General features: G+C 57.5%; 1 protein-coding gene across 2 annotated transcripts; it reads left to right on the top strand.

Annotated features, from left to right (window-relative positions):
* Positions 1 to 700: 700 nt before the first annotated feature.
* LOC119845921 (tetratricopeptide repeat protein 39A-like) lies at positions 701 to 17554 on the top strand. Of its 2 annotated transcripts, XR_006278411.1 has the most exons (19): positions 701 to 774; positions 6266 to 6367; positions 6669 to 6800; positions 7394 to 7464; positions 7724 to 7791; positions 8173 to 8237; positions 8752 to 8851; positions 8986 to 9051; positions 9507 to 9615; positions 9957 to 10024; positions 10288 to 10347; positions 10602 to 10763; positions 11115 to 11206; positions 12426 to 12546; positions 13027 to 13138; positions 13729 to 13843; positions 14345 to 14461; positions 14855 to 16619; positions 16666 to 17554. XR_006278411.1 is itself a non-coding variant. In XM_038378906.2 (18 exons), exons 1-18 carry the CDS (start codon positions 749 to 751, stop codon positions 14970 to 14972), a joined length of 1704 nt encoding a protein of 567 aa, XP_038234834.1. In that variant the 5' UTR covers positions 701 to 748; the 3' UTR covers positions 14973 to 17554. The 2 variants fall into 2 exon arrangements, 1 of the variants encoding a protein (XP_038234834.1); XM_038378906.2 differs by having other exon boundaries at positions 14855 to 17554.
* The last annotated feature ends 1806 nt before the right edge of the window (positions 17555 to 19360 follow it).

The raw sequence follows: 19360 nt of genomic DNA, 5'->3' as shown, positions 1-19360 counted from the left end.
CCGGCCAGGTGAGTCCCGGTACCTGGGGGCCGGATTCCTGCCCGGGGGGGCCTGGCCAGGTGAGTCCCGGTACCTGGGGGCCGGATCCCTGCCCGGGGGGGCCTGGCCAGGTGAGTCCCGGTACCTGGGGCCGGATTCCTGCCCGGGGGGGCCTGGCCAGGTGAGTCCCGGTACCTGGGGGCCGGATCCCTGCCCGGGGGGGCCTGGCCAGGTGAGTCGCGGTACCTGGGGGCCGGATCCCTGGCCAGGTGAGTCCCGGTACCTGGGGGCCGGATCCCTGCCCGGGGGCCCTGGCCAGGTGAGTCCCGGTACCTGGGGGCCGGATCCCTGCCCGGGGGCCCTGGCCAGGTGAGTCCCGGTACCTGGGGGCCGGATCCCTGCCCGGGGGCCCTGGCCAGGTGAGTCCCGGTACCTGGGGGCCGGATCCCTGCCCGGGGGCCCTGGCCAGGTGAGTCCCGGTATCTGGGGGCCGGATCCCTGCCCGGGGGCCCTGGCCAGGTGAGTCCCGGTATCTGGGGGCCGGATCCCTGCCCGGGGGCCCTGGCCAGGTGAGTCCCGGTACCTGGGGGCCGGATCCCTGCCCGGGGGCCCTGGCCAGGTGAGTCCCGGTATCTGGGGGCCGGATCCCTGCCCGGGGGCCCTGGCCAGGTGAGTCCCGGTACCTGCAGGGCGGAGCCGCCTCCCTCCCCGCCCCCGCCGGGTCCCGGCCGCACGTTCCTCCAGAGCCGCTTCCTGCTCCCGGACCGTCATGGCCCTGGCGGCCGCTGCGGGCAGGTGAGAGACCCCGGCGGGGAGCCCCCGAGCCGGGACTAGAGGGGGGCGGGACCCTCTGCCCGGGGCTGCTCCCCCCGTCGCGCCCCTCCCGCACTGCAGCCCCCGCCCCACGGCCCGCTGGGTCTTTCTGTTGCGGGCTCCCCCCCCGGAGAAATGCATTTGCAATGCAGAGTCACCCCCCCCGTGCCTGCTCCCCGGGGGGGGGTCCAGGGTGCACCCAGCCTCCTTCCCTCACTGGGTCATCCTGGGGGGGGATCCTCTCCTGCCCCCCGGCCATCCGGGATCTGGGGGGTCCCTGCTGGGTGACGGGAGGCCGGGGCGGGGCCGGGATATACAGCTGGATTCAGAACTACGGGAGGGGAGGTTGGGCTTGGGGGGCAGGGGGCGATGGGGTGGGGAGCAGGCTGATATGGGGGGGTTGGGGGAGAGGAGCAGGCTGATGTGGGAGTCATTGGGGGAAAGGTTTAGAGGGGGGCTGGGCCCCTCCCCCCGGACCGTCGGCTCTCACTCAGGATGAGTCCAATCGGGCCTCTGGCACAGGTGCCTCTCCCCCCAGGGCACTGTGGGAATATCCAGGGTTCCTGGGGTGCAGCCATGTGTTTTGGGGGGCCCAGAGGGTGCGGGGCATGCAGGGTCGAGGGGGGCAAAGCCCGACAGCCCCATGTTTGCCAGGAGCTGGTGAGCAGGGCTGTGCTCCAGATGGCAGGGGATCCCAGACCCCGCAGAGGGGCCCTGCCCGTGAGGCTATGTGCCAGCTAAGCCTAGTGCCCAGCCCAGCCTGGCACCCGCTGGCCAGAGCCTTTCCTCCGCCCTGCGTGGAGCCGAGGGTGGGGGCAGGGGCCCAGCCCAGCCTCCAGGCCCAGCCCCGTGTCGTGAAGGTGGGGTGGGTGCGCTGGCAGGGCCTTGCCAAGCCCGTGTTTGCTCAGCACTCCCGGGCACCGGTTCAGCTGAGCGCCGCTGGCTGCGGCCTTGACAAACACAGCGCTGAGGCTGGCCATGGGGAGAGGGAGCAGCAGGGCCCCGAGGCCTTGCCCTTGACCTGTGGGGGGGCTGGCAGCTGGGGGAGGGGGAAGTCAGTCCATGTTCATAGCTGGGGCGGGCAGGGGGTTGATCGGTGCTGGCCAGAAGGAGAGAAAAGTGCTGAATAAACACCCCCCCCAGCTCTGCTGCTGCCCCTCACTCCTGACCTGCAGCCCCTGATGGCCCAGCCCTGGGCTCCCCCTCCCATCTCTGCTGCTGCCCCTCACTCCTGACCCACAACCCCTGCTCGCCCAGCCCTGGGCTCTCCCATCTTTGCAACTCACCAGCCCCTTACCTGCTCTATGCTACGTACAATCTCTTCCTGCAACAGACCCAGGAGCCCTTGCTAATAAATAAACGTCTGTTCTGTGTTTGGGGGAAAAGTCAGACCACGTCATCCTTTCATATTATGATGATGATGATGAAATATTTTCTATTCCAAAAATAACAGCCAGATGTTAAACAATAGCTGTGAAAGTTAGACAGTTTCAATCACTGGGGCAGGTCACTTGCATCCTAGAGTTTGAAAAGAGTTGGCCAAGGAGTTAAGCCTTGTAACAATGGGGACGTTCCCAAGGACTGGAAGAAAGCTAATGTTGTGACAGTCTTTAAAAAGGGTAAACAGGATGACCTGTATTATTACAGTCCTGTCAGCCTGACATCAGCCCCAGGCAAGATACTGGTGAGATGGGAGTCTATTAATAAAAGATTAAAGGCAGGTAATGTAACAAATGCTGATCAATAGGGGTTTATGGAAAATAGCTCCTGTCAAAGTAATGTGATATTTTTGAATGTGATTACAAATTTGGTTGTTGGAGGCGATAGGATGATATCATCTAAGCAGATTGCCGTGACTTGGTACCACACAACGTTCCAATTGCAAAAACTAGAACGGTCCCAGTTCAGTGTGGTCCAGTTTATAGATGCATAGATTCATAGATACCAAGGTCAGAAGGGACCATTCTGATCATCTAGTCCGACCTCCTGCACAACGCAGGCCACAGAATCTCACCCACCCACTCCTATGAAAAACCTCACCCATGTCTGAGCTATTGAAGTCCTTAAATCATGGTTCAAAACTTCAAGGAGCAGAGAAGCCTCCCTCCAGTCAACCATGCCCCATGCTACAGAGGAAGGCAAAAAAACCTCCAGGGCCTCTCCAATCTGCCCTGGAGGAAAATTCCTTCCCGACCCCAAATATGGCAATCAGCTAAACCCTGAGCACATGGGCAAGATTCACCAGCCAGATACCCAGGAAAGAATTTTCTATAGTAAATCAGATCCCATCCATCTAATATCCCATCTCAGGGGATTTGGCCTATTTACCCTGAATATTTAAAGATCAATTACTTACCAAAATCCCATTAGCCCATCATACCATCTCCTCCATAAACTTATCGAGTAGAATCTTAAAACCAGATAGATCTTTTGCCCCCACTGCTTCCCTTGGAAGGTTATTCCAAAACTTCACTCCTCTGATGGTTAAAAACCTTCATCTGATTTCAAGTCTAAACTTCCTGGTGGCCAGTTTATACCCATTTGTTCTTGTGTCCACATTGGTGCTGAGCTTAAATAATTCCTCTCCCTCTCCTATATTTATCCCTCTGATATATTTATAGAGAGCAATCATATCTCCCCTCAACCTTCTTTTAGTTAGGCTAAACAAGCCAAGCTCCTTAAGTCTCCTTTCATAAGACAAGTTTTCCATTCCTCGGATCATCCTAGTAGCCCTTCTCTGTACCTGCTCCAGTTTGAATTCATCCTTTTTAAACATGGGAGACCAGAACTGCACACAGTATTCTAGGTGAGGTCTCACCAGTGCCTTGTATACCGGTACTAAAACCTCCTTATCCCTACTGGAAATGCCTCTCCTGATGCATCCCAAAACCGCATTAGCTTTTTTCACAGCCATATCACATTGGCAGCTCATAGTCATCCTATGATCAACCAATACTCCAAGGTCCTTCTCCTCTTCCGTTACTTCTAATTGATGCGTCCCCAGCTTATAACTAAAATTCTTGTTATTAATCCCTAAATGCATAACCTTACACTTCTCACTATTAAATTTCATCTTATTACTATTACTCCAGTTTACGAGGTCATCCAGATCCTCCTGTATAATATCCCGATCCTTCTCCAAATTGGCAATACCTCCCAGCTTTGTATCATCTGCAAACTTTATTAGCACACTCCCATTTTTTGTGCCAAGGTCAGTAATAAAAAGATTAAATAAGATTGGTCCCAAAACCGATCCCTGAGGAACTCCACTGGTAAATTCCTCCAACCTGACAGTTCGCCTTTCAGTAGGACCCGTTGCAGTCTCCCCTTTAACCAATTCCTTATCCACCTTTTGATGTTCATATTGATCCCCATCTTCTCCAATTTAACTAATAATTCCCCATGTGGCACGGTATCAAATGCCTTACTGAAATCTAGGTAAATTAGATCCACTGCATTTCCTTTATCTAAAAAATCTGTTACTTTTTCAAAAAAGGAGATTAGGTTGGTTTGGCATGATCTACCTTTTGTAAAACCATGTTGTATTTTGTCCCATTTACCATTGACTTCAATGTCCTTAACTAATTTCTCCTTCAAAATTTTTTCCAGGACCTTGCATACTACAGATGTCAAACTAACTGGCCTGTAGTTACCCGGATCACTTTTTTTTCCTTTCTTAAAAATAGGATCTATATTAGCAATTCTCCAATCATTCGGTACTATTCCTGAGTTTACAGATTCATTAAAAATTCTTGCTAATGGGCTTGCAATTTCAGGTGCCAATTCCTTTATAAACTGGTTAAACTGAGAGGGCTTGACATGTAACTGCAAATGGAGAATCACCGTTGGGCGGGTGTGTTTCTAGTGGGGTCCTGCAGGGACTGGGTCTTGGCCCTACGATATCTGACATTTTATCAATGGCCTGGGAGAAAACATCAAATCATCCATGGACAGCGTTTGCGGACGACACAAATAATGGGAGAGTGATAAATCATGACGAGGGCAGGTCACTGATACAGAGCGACCTGGATCGCCCTGCAAACCGGGCGCAAGCAAACAATCTGCATTTTAATTCGGCCAGTGTAAACATCTGGGAATGAAGAATAGGTCATACTTACAGGCTGGGGGGGTCTGTCCTGGGGAACTGCATCTCTGACAAAGATTTGGGGGTCATGGTGGAGAATCAGCTGAACACGAGCTTCCAATGCGATGCTGGGGCCAAAAGGGCCAAAGCAAACCATGGATACTTAAACAGGGGAATCTGGAGTAGGAGCAGAGAGGTGATTTACCTCTGTGTCTGGCTCTGGAATCACAATGCCATGATATAAATCCATGGCACGGCCATACCTCGAATGCTGCCTGCAGTTCTGGTTGCTGCATCACAAAAGGGGTGTATTAGAATTGGAAAAGGTTCAGAAAAGGGCAACAAAAGTGATTTGGGGGGGTAGAACAGCTTCCGTACGAGGAGAGATTAATAAAACGGGGACCATTCAGCTTGGAAAAGAGACAACTAAGGGGGGGATATGACAGAAGTCTACAAAATCTTGACGGGTGAGGAGAAAGTGAATAAAGACGGGTTATTTACTCCTTCTCCTAACACAAAAGCTAGGGGTCACCCAATGAAATTAACATGCAGCAGGTTTAAACAAACACAAGGAAGTATTTCTTCTCACAATGCAATCGACCTGTGGAACTCACTGCCAGAGGATGTTGTGAAGGCCAAGACTAGAACAGGGTTTAAAAAAGAGCTAGAAAAGTTCCTAGAGGACAGGTCCATCAATGGCTATTAGCCAGGCTGGGCAGGGATGGTGTCCCTAGCCTCTGTTTGCCAGAAGCTGGGACTGACCGACAGGGGATGAATCATTTGATAATTGCCCTGTTCTGTTCACTCCCCCTGAAGTGCCTGGCACCCGGCAACTGTCAGCAGACAGGACACTGGGCTGGATGGACCATCGGTCTGACCCAGTCTGACCGTTCTTATGGCTACTGATGGACTTGTGTGCACAGTTCAGGAAGGACATTGGTAAATCGGGGAGGGGTCAGAGAGGAGCCACGTGGAGGATTAAAGGGTCAGAAAACCTGCCAGAGACTCCAGGAGCTCGATCTAGTTCGTGTACCAAAGGGAAGGCGAAGGGCGACTTGCTCCCAGCCATGGGGAGCCAGCATTTGCCAGCAGGCTCGGCCGTTGCGCAGAGCAGAGTGAATGAGATGGAAGCTGAAGCTGGATGGGGTGAAGGCACAGAGTTTAACCGGGAGGGTGATTAACCCCTGGAGCCACCGACCCAGGGCCGTGGTGGAGTCTCCACCATGGACCAGTTTCACACCAGGATGGGATGTTTTCCTAGATTAGTGCGATTTTCAGTCTGCAGTAACTCAGGGCAAGTTTCTGGGGGTCAGACTAGGGGGTCCCCCTGGTCCCTTCACTTGGAATCTCTAACTCTCTAACCAGACCCTCTTTGCTCCCCACCCACAGGCCCCCGCCTGGCCTGGCGGCCGCCCTAGACGACTGCATGGAGGCCATGAACTCCTTCCTCTGCAACCAGTTCAGCAAGAGCCTGGAGAAGCTGCAGCCCAGGTGGGTGGAGGAGCTGCCCATGGTCCCTGGCCCTGATCCTCCTCGGCGGGCCGAGGATTCCCGGCATCTGCAGGGTGCATGTCAGGGAAGCTCGCCCTGGCCTGGGGGGTTCCTTTGATCCTCCCCACCCCCAATGCTACATCCCAATGGGCACAAGGGGCCATGCCACCCTTGAACACGGTCCCCGCCCCAACCCTGGGCCATGGACTGTGAGCTAAGGCATGGTGGGGCTTCTTGGAGCGGGTGTTGCTGGGGGGCTGGGGGAGTCTCTCTCCTCTCACCTGCCCCCTGCTCCCGGCAGGACCAAGGAGAGCATGTACCACGCCCTGGTCTACGCCACCATCCTGGAGATGCAGGCCATGATGACCTTCGAGCACGATGACATTGTGCAGGCTGGGAAGACCATGAAGGAGGCACAGGAGATTTGCCAGAGGTGGGGGTGGGGGGCACATGGGAGGTGGAGGTGGGGCATCCAGAGAAGGGGATGATGGGGGATGGAACTCCGGCATCGGGGTGGGGCATAGCAGGGACTGGGGAAGGCCCGGGGAGGGTTATGGGGTGTGTGTCATGGGGGGAGATGGGGCCCAGGAGCTGGTGAGCCACACAGGGGCTGGAGGTTGGATTGGGAGTGACAGGGCATGGGCAGGAGGCTGGCCTGGCAATGGGGTCCCCAGACTGGGCCCCATGGAGGTCTCTGGACTGGGGGGTCATTCTGCACCAGTCCCACTGCCGGGTGGAATGGACCTGCCTGTCATGTGTCATAGACCCACTGCTCAGCAGAGGGGGAGTTTCCCAGGGCTTGGGGGAGTTAGAGCCTAACCCCACTGGGGAGCTGGGGGCTGGGAGGCCGTGGGGCGAAGATAGGGGAACCCTTCCAGTTACAGCCTCCCTGCTGGGGAAAATCCCCCCCTCCTCCTCGGCTGTTACTGACCCTGTGGGTTGGGCGGGGCCGGGGAGGCCTGTAGGGGGAGATGGGGGAGGGGCAAGGTAGCTGCCCCACCCCAGCCATCTTCCTCCCACCCCCAGGTTTCGGAGGAAATCCAGTGTGACCAGCTCCCTCTCCGGCCTGGTCAGCAAAGCGGATTCATTCACCGAGGGTAAGAGATGCAGGGCATGGCCGCAGGGTGTCGGGGGGGGGGGTCAGAGCAGGGGGCTGGGAGCCAGGACTCCTGGGTTCTATCCCTGGCTCTGGGAAGGGGAGTGGGGCCTGGTGGTCAGAGCAGGGGGGTTGGAGCCAGGACGCCTGGGTTCTATCCCCAGCTTCGTGGGTAGGCTGCGGTGGTGGTGTTGCTGGAGGTGGGGTTGGGGCTTAGGGATGAGCATGCCCCCCCCAGTCCCTGTTGCTCTCCCTCACAGTGGAGCTGCACGCCGAGGTCTGCTACGCAGAGTGTCTACTGCAGCGGGCCGCCCTGACCTTCCTGCAGGTACCGGATCCCCCTCCGCGCGGCTGGCACAGTGCCAGGGGACCTGGGTTCTGAGCTAAATCCCCGGTGCTGCAGGGAGCAGGGTGGGGGTTTAGCGGGGGACACTCTCCCCTCGCAGTCAGTGCTGGCCCCAATGTGCCACTCGGGGGTGCTGTGGGTCACTCTCCAGGGCACTTTCAAGGATTCGCCTTCGTTTCCTGTCTCATTGTGAGACAACATTGCTGTGTGGCACCCCACCCCAGAGGTGGCTGCATCTCAGTGCTGGGTGTGGGGTCCCTGGTAAACAACCTCCATGCCCCACCCCAAACGTGGCTGCATCTCAGCACTGGGCGAGGGGTCCCTTCCCTCGGGGTTTGCTCATTTCCCCCCTTCTCCCCGCAGGATGAGAACATGGTGAATTTCATCAAGGGGGGGATCAAGGTGCGGAGCAGCTACCTGATCTACAGGTGAGTGATGTCACAGCGGTGGTTCTGGGGGAGGGGCCCCAGCAGGGACTGGGGAAGGGAAGGAAGAGGGGCCCCCTCTTCAGGCTGCTGCCTCGGGGCCAGCGGAGGGGGGGGGTCCCAGATGGGGCCCTCAGCCTCAGAAGGGGTCTTGTATTGTGAAGGTGGGAAATGTGATGGTTCTCCTGGGGCACTCAATGTGGTGTACTGGTGTGAGCAGCGGGCTGGGCGCCAGAACTCCTGGGTTCTATCCCTGGCTCTGGGAGGGGAGTGGGGGCTAGTGATGGGGGGGGAGAAGCCGGGACTCCTGGGTTCTATCCCCGGCTCTGGGAGGGGAGTGGGGGCTAGTGGTTAGAGCTGGGCACCAGGACTCCTGGGTTCTATCCCCGGCTCTGGGAGGGGAGTGGGGGCTAGTGGTTAGAGCTGGGTGCCAGGACTCCTGGGTTCTATCCCCGGCTCTGGGAGGGGAGTGGGGGCTAGTGGTTAACACTCTCTGCCTCTCCTGTTTCTTTTCCAGGGAACTGAGCAGTTTCATCCAGTCCAGTCACTGTACAGCAGGCCCTGCCCACGTACACTTGGAGGGAGGGGTGGCACTGGGCATCGGCGCCTTTAATCTGGTAAATTACTAGGAAGGGGAGTGGGGAACGGGACACGGGGCCTTTCCCTTCGAGGCCTTTCCCTTCGATCCGGCCCCAGGGCCGGGGACTGGCTGACGGGAACGGGGCCTTTCATTCCTCTCTTCCCTCCCCAGACTCTCTCTCTCTTCCCTCCGCGGATCCTGAAGCTGCTGGAATTTGCTGGGTTTTCGGGGGACAAGGTAACCCCCTGCCTAGGCCTCCCGTTATCCCCCCGCACAGTCTGCAGGTCACTGCGATGGGGGTTCCCCAGGTCACTGCTGAGAAGGAGGGTTCTGTGGGGGTTCTCGCAAGGGGAGAGGGTCTGGGGGGACTAGCTGGGGTGTGTCGGGGGGGAAGGAATTGGGGTATGGGCCTTCCCTCCATCCTCACCCCCATTGCAGCCAGTGCCCCATCAGCCAGAGGGAGTTATTGAGCTGTGGGCTGAGTCCCGCACCCCCAGCTCTTGGGGCTATGGTTGGGGGGGTGAACATCTGTCCCTCCCCCCGCCCCCAGCTCTTGCTGGCCTGTGGACTGCACCTGCCATTGTGTGTGGCAGTGGCCGGCCGCGCAGCCCCAGAGGTGGCTGCATCAGGCGGTGCCTTGGGACTCTGTAAGGCCCCCCCAATGGCCCCCCCCGCTGTGTCTCTCTGCGCAGGAGTATGGACTGCAACAGCTGCACGAGGGCGCGACCACCCTGAACCTGCGGGCCCTGCTCTGCACCATGCTGCTCCTCTGCTACTACACCTTCCTCACCTTCATCCTGGGTAGGACCGCAGCTGGCGGGGGAGGGCAGGGGACAGGACACCGGGCCTCCCCCCAGAGGGTGCCAGCTCTGATCTGGCCCCAGACCAGGGGCGGGCTGGCTCAGTGGGGCAGGGGACAGGACATGGGGCCTTTCCCCCACAGGGGGTGGCAGCTCTGATCGGGCCCCAGGCCAGGGGTGGGCTGGCTCAGGGGGGCAGGGGACAGGACATGGGGCCTTTCCCCCACAGGGCGTGCCAGCTCTGATCCAGCCCCCCCGTTCCCATTAAGGGGGTCCCCGATCTCTCTTAGACCTGGGAGTGGTGGCTTCGCCCCAGGCTGACCCCTCCTTGCACCCTTGCAGGGATCGGGGAGGATGATTTCACGGAAGCCGAGAGCCTGCTGAGACCCTACCTCATTCGCTACCCCAAGGTATGGGGCCGGCCGGTGGGGCCCTTCCCCCTGCGGGGTGGGAGGGTCCGGGGGGGACCTGTCCTCACTGGGGAGAATTGAGGCTGCCCCATGCTCTGATCTCCTGATGGGTTTTGCTGCCCCAGCTAAAACTAGGGAGTGGAAAGAATTGGGCTGAGACCTCCCCCAACTCGCTTCCTGGGTGATCCTGGCATCCCCCACGCTTTGCCCTTCCTCAGGGACCTTGCCCTCCACCCATTGGCTCCCTTCTCTCCCCTCTGCAGAGCGCCATCTTCCTCTTCTTCGCTGGCAGGATAGAGGAGATCAAAGGGAACATCAGCGAGGTAAGAGACCCCTCGCCTGGGGGACCCCCCTCACAGAGCCAGGCTCTGGGACGAGGGGGGTGCTCCTGAGCCAACCAGTCCCCTGCCCCGGGGCCAGATCGGAGCCGCCGCCCCCTAGAGGGGGAAGGCCCCGTGTCCCATTCCCCACCCCCCTGGAGCCAGCCAGTCCCCGCATCCCCCCAGGGCTGGATCAGAGCCTGCGCCCCCTAGAGGGGAAAGGCCCCCATGCCCCATTCATAAGCCTCTCTGCACAGGCCATCTGCAGGTTCGAGGCCGGCTGCTCGGCCCAGCAGGCCTGGAAGCAGTTCCACCACATGTGCTACTGGGAGCTGATGTGGTGTTACGCCTACAAGGGCATGTGGAAGATGGCCTATTTCTACGCCGACCTGCTGAGCAAGGAGAACCGCTGGTCCAAGGTGAGGGGTTATGGGTGGGGCCCTGCCCTCTCCAGGGACTAAAGGGTTTATTGGGGAGGGTCTGTCAGTGCTTCACACAGCGCCCCCTAGTGCTGCCCTGGGATACTGGGGCCAGCACTGACTGCGGGGGAGAGCGCCCCCTGCTGAGTCCCGGACCCCCTCCCGCTCGCAGCAGCAGTGGGTTGTTTTCTGTAGGGTCTCCCATACGTGTCCAGAGTTGGAGACCTAACAAGGCTGGACGGCCTGGCTGTCTGCTCTGTGGCTGCTAGTTCTGGTCCCGTTGGGGGTCTGAGCCCCACGCCCCCAGCCGTGCGCGTGGGGCTGATGGGTCAGGCCGGTGTCTCTCTGCAGGCCATGTACGTGTATATGAAAGCCGCCTTCCTCAGCATGCTGCCCCCCCAGGAGCCCCGGCCCTTCGGGGAGAGCGAGGTGCAGCTGTTCAGGTAGGGGCCATGGGCAGTGCTGGTGCTGGGGGAGCGGGAAGGTTTGGTGCCAAACATGGGGGTTGGGCAGGAGGGACACCTAGAGATCTGGGTTCAGGCCTTGCAGCACAAGGAACATGAGTTTCTTTTCGGGGGGGCTGCAGGTCGGGAGTGAGGGGCACCGGCAGAGCTGGGTGGGAGCCCAGGGCTGGGAGATTGGGGCTATGGGTCAGGAGTGAGGGGCATTGGCAGGGCTGTGTGTGTCCCAACGCCCAGTCACTTGCCCGCTAACACTGACCCCCAGATGGGAAGATGCGTGCCCCCCTTTCTGCTCCTCATCCTAACATATGGCACTGGTAATTCCCTCCCTACCTGCCTGCTTGGTTCCGTCCTGCATCCAGCCCTGGGGATTGACTGGCTCAGGGCCCCCCAAATCTTACCACTTCCTTTCCCCTCCTATCCCAGCTGCAAAGCTGGGGTGTGTCGGGGAATGGCAGGGGCTACCTACAGAGACAAGACAGACATGGGCAAAAGATAGGACTCCTGGGTTCTCTCCCTGGCTCTGGGAGGGGAGTGGGGTCTAGTGGTTGGAGTGGGGGACTGGGACCCAGGACTCCTGGGTTCTCTCCCTGGCTTTGGGAGGGGAGTAGGGTCTAGTGGTTGGAGTGGGGGGCTGGGACCTATCCCCCGCTCTGGGAGGGGAGTGGGGTCTAGTGGTTAGAGCAGGGGGGTGGACCTGGAAGCCAGGACTTCTGGGTTTTATTCCCAGCTCTGGGAGGGTTCATGTTTCATGGAGCTCAATTCTGCAGTCTCAGCTGGAAACATGGTGCCGGCTTCAGGCAGATCTAAATGCCATGGGTCGTGTTAAATTAAATTAGATCATTCACAGGGTGAGAGCTGGATCCGCCCGGTACCAGTTGAACCCGGTTTTTCCTCTCGTCATAGTTTGATCTGCCACATATGTGTGTTGCCGATGCCTGTGTGCAAGCATTAGGTTCAAGAGTTAACAGGGTGGGAGCTGAACCAGGCACACTCTGAGCGATCGTTTCAGGCTGCCTACAGACTCAGGCACATGTTGCTGGGCTATTTTTTGGCAAATGGGGTTTGGCTAGGGGGTTGGCTAGAACCGGGATCTTTGCTTTCGATGCCAGTGGAGATTCTGGAACCCAATTCTGGGTCTAGTGGACCCCCAGTGTGGCCCCCCCCAGATCGCAACCCAGCTGTCTCTCTTCCCCTCCAGGCAGGTGTCATCTTTTAAGCAGAAGATCGCGGGCAAGTCTCCCCCCACGGAGAAGTTTGCCATCCGGAAAGCCCGGCGCTATAAGGGCAGCCGCCCGATCCCTTTGCCGGTGCCAGCCCTGGTGAGGGGGAAGAGAGTGTGGGGAGAGGGTTCGAGGGGGGAAGTTTTGCTGGATGCTGCTTGGAAAAGCTGTGACTTAACTGGTGCCGTCACCCGGGATCTGCAGTGCTGGGGAATGGGAGGAGCTAGGAGTCAGGACTCCTGGGTTCTCTCCCTGGCTTGGGGAGAGGAATGTGGTCCGGTGGTTAGAACCTGGGGGCTGGAAGTCAGGAATGCTGGGTCCCATTTCCCATCTTTGTCACATGACCTTGGACAGGTTGTGTCCCTCTCTGTGCCTCAGTTTCCCCACTTCCCATTGGCTCTGAGTGCAAGCGGCTATAACCTGCTCAGGGCGAGGTGGGGGATGGGGGCACTGCGAGGGAACCTAGGACAGGCTAGTTACTGTCCAGCGGGATGTGGGGGCTGTCCTGGGGGTCCAGATTCTCCTCTGCAGGGTGAGCAGCCCGGGCTATTGCACTGACACCCCCCCATCCCTCCCCAGGAGATGATGTACATGTGGAACGGCTTCACCGTGCTGGGCAAGCAGCGGGAGCTGCTGGAGGGGACGCTGGAGACGCTGACGCAGGCTGAGAAGAAGCTGCAGGAGTCGCCAGGTAACAGGATGTGAGGCCTTTCCCCTCTGGGGGGCGCCAGCTCCCATCCGGCCCCAGGGTGGGGCACTGGCTGGCTCGGGGGGGGGGGGAACGGGACACGGGGCCTTTCCCCTCTGGGGGGCACCAGCTCCCATCCGGCCCCAGGTTGGGGCACTGGCCGGCTTGGGGGGGGAAATGGGACACGGGGCCTTTCCCCTCTGGGGGGCTCTAGCTCCCATCTGGCCCCAGGGTGGGGCACTGGTTGGCTTGGGGGGGGAAATGGGACACGGGGCCTTTCCCCTCTGGGGGGCTCTAGCTCCCATCTGGCCCCAGGGTGGGAACGAAGAACACGCATGTGGCTGCATCGTGTTTGTTGGGTCTCAGCCCCAGTGGGGAGACTGAGCCCTCCCATCTCTGCCCGGAGCCAGTGGGGGGCGGGGGTAGAAGACACAGCTGGGGGGCTGTGGAGGGGGTCACACCGGGTTGGGGGCTGTGTAGGGGTTATGGGAGGGGCACACTGGGGTGGGGGCTCTCCCTGCCACACCCCCCCCACGGGGATGCCCAGAGGAGCTGGGCCCCAGGTCCCCCTGATGCCCCAACTCTGCCCACAGCCGATGAGTTCCAGACAGACGACCGGTGCCTCCTGCTGCTGCTCAAGGGGCTTTGCATGAAGCACCGGCAGAGCCCGGCTGACGCGGAGGCCTGCTTCAGTGCCGTGCTGGGCAGGTGAGCGCCCCCACACTCTGGCTCCTGACCCCTGCGGACATGACGGAGGGAGGGTCCTGCTGGTTCTTGGCCCCCCTCCCCCTGGTTTGCTGTTCTTGGGGTTGCCCCACCGATGGGCTTTCCCAATGGGATAACGCCCCCCCTCCCAGCACATGGGCACTGCCCGGGCAAGGAACTGCATTCTGGGGGTCACAGGTGGTGCCATGCTCCACAGGAGGGGTCACTCCCCCCTAGGGATCAGAGGGGTCCTGGGTCTGTGGGGGGATCATTTCTCCCCTCTAGGGATCAGGGGGGTCCTGGATCTGTGCGAGGGGGGTGTCATTCCCCTCCTAGGGGCCTGGGGGTGTCTGGAGGACACCATGCTCTTGCGAGTCTGTCTGGCCCCTGGCCAGGTGCCGTCCCCAAACTCCTGCCCCCAGGGTGCTGCCCGGGACAGGTCTTGGTCTGGGAAGCCCCTCCCTGGTGAATTACCGTCTGTCTGTCTGTCCCTCCCGCTGGCAGTGAGAAGCGGATCCGCTACGATCACTACCTGGTGCCCAACACGCTGCTGGAGCTCAGCCTGCTGCACCTGGCCCAGGGCCGGAGCGAGGAGGCCGTCCCGCTGCTGCGCCGAGCCAGGTGGGGCCTGTCTACACTAGGAGGGTGTTGCAACAATGTCAACCTGTCCTGTGCTCCCCAGTCCCACGATGCTTTCCAGAAGCCCCAGCGGGTGTATCCTAGAATGCACTGTGGTGCTAAGGTGCACTGGGGGGCCAGAGGGGCTGGAACTGTCTGTGTGGCTGATTTGGGGGGGGACAGGGCTTGGGGGGGGAGTTGAGGCACCCCCCCACTCAGCTGGATGGTTCTGGTTCAGCTGGTCCCAGGACTGGCCAGTGCACCGGGAAGCTCAGGAATGGGGTGGGGGAGTCTGGTGCATATGATGAAGAGACTCTGGACCCGGCGGGCTGGAGGGCAGGGTCTATTTGTGGCTGTTTCCACCCAGTGATTACCCCCCCTGCCCTCCCAATTTAGGAACAACTACAAGAACTATTCCATGGAGTCCCGGACGCTCTTCCGGATTCACGCGGTTCTGTCTCGGCTCAAGGCGGATCAGGAGGAGAACGACATGGAAGGACCCTGCTCCTCCTAAGGAACCACGCCCCGCAGCTGAGAAAAGCTGGGGGGGGCACGGGACTCTGGGGGATGGAATCACCTGTCGTCCCCCCCCAGCCCGCACCAAAAGAGGGACCCTGCACTTTCAATGAAGCCAAATTGACTTAACCCTTCCTGCGCTGCTCCACATCCCAGAGCGACTTCGTCTCCAAAGGCGGAGCCTGGAAGGGGTGTGTCTCTTTGGGGCGTGTGCCTGCAGCACCAGGGGGTACCACTGTGACAAACGGGGCAGGGAGGCAGAGCTGGATCCTGCGGGAGGGTGCCGCATGGTGAACCGGCCCTTTAAGTCTGAACCCAAATACTCTTAAAGGGCCAGTTCACCCTGCGATGCCCATACCTGTCCAAGTTTCCTAGGATAAGGACTAACCACGCACCCCCTCCCCCCCGCACGCACAGTTTAATTAAACTAATTTGGGACTAGTCACTTGGGGAGGTGCCGATTGCTGTATGGGGCACCGTAAGCACTGTGCCCTGTTTCCGAGCTGGTTTCCCTGGTCCAGCTGCAACCTCCCTATCCACAGGTCCCTTGTCCCTCCAGGGTTCCCCCCTCCCACCCCAGTTCTGGTCCCCCATGGACCAGCTGGCTCCACGACCCCCCGTGGCTGGTCCCTTCTGCATCTGTATTTCCCATTATCCTATAGGAATGGGAGTCACGGTGCCTTGCCAAGAGCTGGACGGGGTATTTCTTTCCGTCATTGCCAGTGGGGCGTTGACTGATGGTTTGCCACTGAGATCTCATTTGGGGACGATCCTGGGGACCCAGGAGCTGTCGCTGCCTCCAGCACTGGCAGGCGATTTTTTTTTAAATGCAGCTGTGGCCTTGTTTTTCTATTTCTGCCTCTTCTTTTTTGGTCCGGAAATTCAGGTCTCCCGCGAAAGCCCAGGGAAAAGGGCCGAATCCTACGGCCGGTTCTTACACTGTGTTTTTAATAAGGTGGGCAGCCTTTGAGCCATGCCCTCCCCCTCCCCCCATCTGTACATGCAGGGAGGAGGGTAACCTCCGCGTTTGACAAATGGGGAAACTGAGGCAACATGGCCTGCAACTTTGAACCAAGGATGCCAAATGAGGAAACTGGGAATCAACCGCAGATCTCTTGAGGCCGGGTGCTTTTTAGGTACTAAATCATCTGTCACCATTTACCTCAGTCCACTCTGGCCTTGTCTATATTCAAAGTCCCACCGGTTACACTTTAATTTGATCTAGCGAAATCAGCACAATAGACTCTGGTTTAAGCCGGGTTTATTTGGGTTTCGTTGCGGGGCTTGTCTTAACACAGAAGTTGGGCAACTTTAACTGACATTGGTTTAGTACAACCAGTGCATCTTTGTGTGTAGATGCTCATGGGTTGAAATTGGGTTTATATTGGTCAGTCCCATAGGCTGCAGAGCTGGAAGCCACCTGGGCCACAGGCCGACCCCTTTCAATAGGAGCCACTCACTCAAATTTGGCCCGGCCAAGGCCCCGTCATGCCGACGGAGCAGCCAAGCAGCCACACGCCTCATGGCTGGGAGCATGCCAAGGCCAGCAACCTGGGTCCTGCTTGGCGCGTGCTGCAGGCCGGGCCCTCGCTTGCCAGCTACCGAAGCAAAAGCGATATCGCTCCGGGCTGGGGGCTGGGGTAAGGTTAGGGGTCGGGGAGGCAGCTATGTTGCACAAATAGCTACAAAAGTGCCGCATTCCCAGTCCAGCCATCCCAGGGTGAGTCCAAGTGCTGGGGCCTTGCAAACGCAGCAGGACAATGGAGAAGGCTGTTTCCCTGCCTGGCCTCTGTGCTTGTACGTTACACAAGAGAGCGCTGGGTTATGGGATGGAATAGAGGGGGATCCCACAATGCACAACAGCTGCCCCACAATCCATGTGCCTGCTGGAGGATGCTGGGATGCATACCCACGATGCACTGGGCTGTTTGCCAAGAGACCTCTGCTGGGCGGGCAAGCCGCTGGCACAAAGGTGCGAGGTTGAATGTGCTCAAGTGGAGAGGAGTCTGTCCAGCAGCCTGGGCTGTTGTCATGACAGATCTGAAATGCACAGCGTCATCCCAGTGCAGCTTTCAGTGCAGCCAAAGCCTCAGTGAAATGGATGCAACTTTGTATGTAATCAGGCCTGAGTTCATTAGGAACAGATTTAAGTTAAACCAAAATAAGCATCCACAGGGGCTTGCGTTGATTTAATTGACTCAGTTGCTTATAAACCCTTTTAGTTACACAGGTGCACTTTCAAATAGACATGCCTTGTTAGAGGACAGAACTGCGATTGCGGGGGCTGCGCCCGTATTGCACAATTTCCCCATGACCAAGAGACAGCTGGTTTGATCCCTGCTCCACGTGTGAACCTCTAACCCCAGAACAGAGCTGGCGAGAGAAGAAACACCCATCGCGAGGTGGCTGTGCTAAAGGGGTGATGGGACTTTCTTTACATGAACAATTGGTTAAGTTATGGATGTTTGGGATCTGTATGGAGGAATCTTATTTTAAAATCAAATTGGGCTCCATCAAGAGTTTTAATACATTTTAATTCTGGAGATGATGTAATAAAAAAATAAAGATGTTTAATTTGTACTCCAGGGTGTTGCGTATTTTTTTCTCCTGATGCAAAAATGTTTGGGGGGGCACCTGTGACTATACTGAACTCTGCCCCCTGTTGGTTTTATTTAGCATGCAGCTTTGCCCAGGGGCCTGACATTAGGGTGGTATATATGTTTATCCCACTGATTCAGCTGAATTCAGGCCCATAGGAAATGCCAGGTCAACACCACCTGCAAGACACCTTCCAGTAGGCAATGATGGGATATCCAGCCCATGGGGCAATTTCTCCCTAACCCCAGCCAATAAGGGGATCAACTTATTCTTTGAATCTATAACCCTAATTTTTGTTTTTATCTGGTCTAATGTAAGTGCAGCTGTTCTTATCCTCTGCATAATTATCACCTTTTTTACATCCTGATAAAATCTTGGGCCCAATATCATGTAGCGGTGGGTTCCACAGGTCAAAGGCACCTTATGTACACATAAGTATTGCCTGGGGGGGGGATTTAGATGTGCTGAGCTGGGAGGCAGTATGTCCTAGTGGATAGAGCACTGAACTGGGTCCTGAGGGAGCTGGGTTCTATTCCCCAGCTCTGCCATTAGCCTCACTTTCACTGGTCTGTGCCTCAGTTTCCCCATTCTGTAAAATAGGGCTAATGCTACTGACCTCCTTTGGAAAGTGCTTTGAGAGCTACTGATGAAGAGCTAGGGATGATCGTACCGTGATAGGGTGGAACAACACACGCCAGGCACTTTTATCTCATTCACTATTTTGTATCCATCTACTGTGCCCCCTTTGGGTCGGGCTTTTGAAAGTACTTTTACTTGGCAAAAGTCATAGAGGTTTTCCAATGGGACTGTGCTCCTTTACACACAGATTTTGTCCTGGTATCACCTTTTATTTAAACAGATATTGCTCCCACCTCTAGCACAGCTGCAATTACATGCTTACTCTACTTCCCATGGGGGCATAGCGATGCTGCTAGAAACCTTTATATAACAGCAGCTGGCTACAGAGGGTTGTACAAGTTTAACTATTGTGGGGTATTTAAATGGTACAACTTACGAGGGAGGGAAGTTGAATGCACTAGAAAGTCCTTCTCACTAGGAATTCCGAGGGCTTGGCTACATGTGGAAACTTACCAGAATCCTTCCACAGGCCCAGATCTTCAAGGGTACTTAGGGGCCCAACTCCACTGACTTTAGGGAGCACCTGGGCTGTGGATTCAGAGCGTACTGTGCTCTTCTCATCTGACCTCCTGTATAATACTGGCCCTGGATGAATTCCTGTTCGAATCAGAGCAGCTCTTTGAGGAAAACATGCCAGCTTGATTTAAAGCTTACCCCAGCTGGAGAATCCATGGCACTCTGGGGCAAGTTGTTCCAATAGTTAATTACCCTCCCTGTTAAAACTGCACACGTGAATGTGTCTAGCTTCAACTTCCTTCCGGGTGCGGGCTCTGGTGAGACATAGGGAAAATTTTTGCCCCTTAGCAAAGGGTTGCTGTACGAGGGTGATTTAAATAATTATTATTCCAGGATTGTTTCCCACGTGGCCGCTCGTCGGGCGGGTGGGCAGAAAGACTATGGCAGAACAGAGAATGTTGTAAGCAGTATCAGAAGTGGAGCCCATGGACCTATGAAAAGGCAGAGGGGCAGGCAACTGCCCCCCTTACCCCATAGGGAATGACACTCCTGACTCGTAGTCTGGGGAAACCGCTGCCTTGGTAAACATCCAACCCAACCGTGGCTAAGCCCTGAGCATTGTCTCTGGGGTGAGTCAGCCGGTGATTGCCACACACAATCCCCAATAAGCAAACAAACCTTCCTTAAGGGTGG

Source organism: Dermochelys coriacea, chromosome 20 (genome assembly GCF_009764565.3).
Source record: "Dermochelys coriacea isolate rDerCor1 chromosome 20, rDerCor1.pri.v4, whole genome shotgun sequence".
In the NCBI taxonomy this organism is placed as follows: domain Eukaryota; kingdom Metazoa; phylum Chordata; order Testudines; family Dermochelyidae; genus Dermochelys; species Dermochelys coriacea.
The sequence above is the reverse complement of the archived record's forward strand: the minus strand, read 5'-3'. Positions and strand labels throughout refer to the sequence as shown.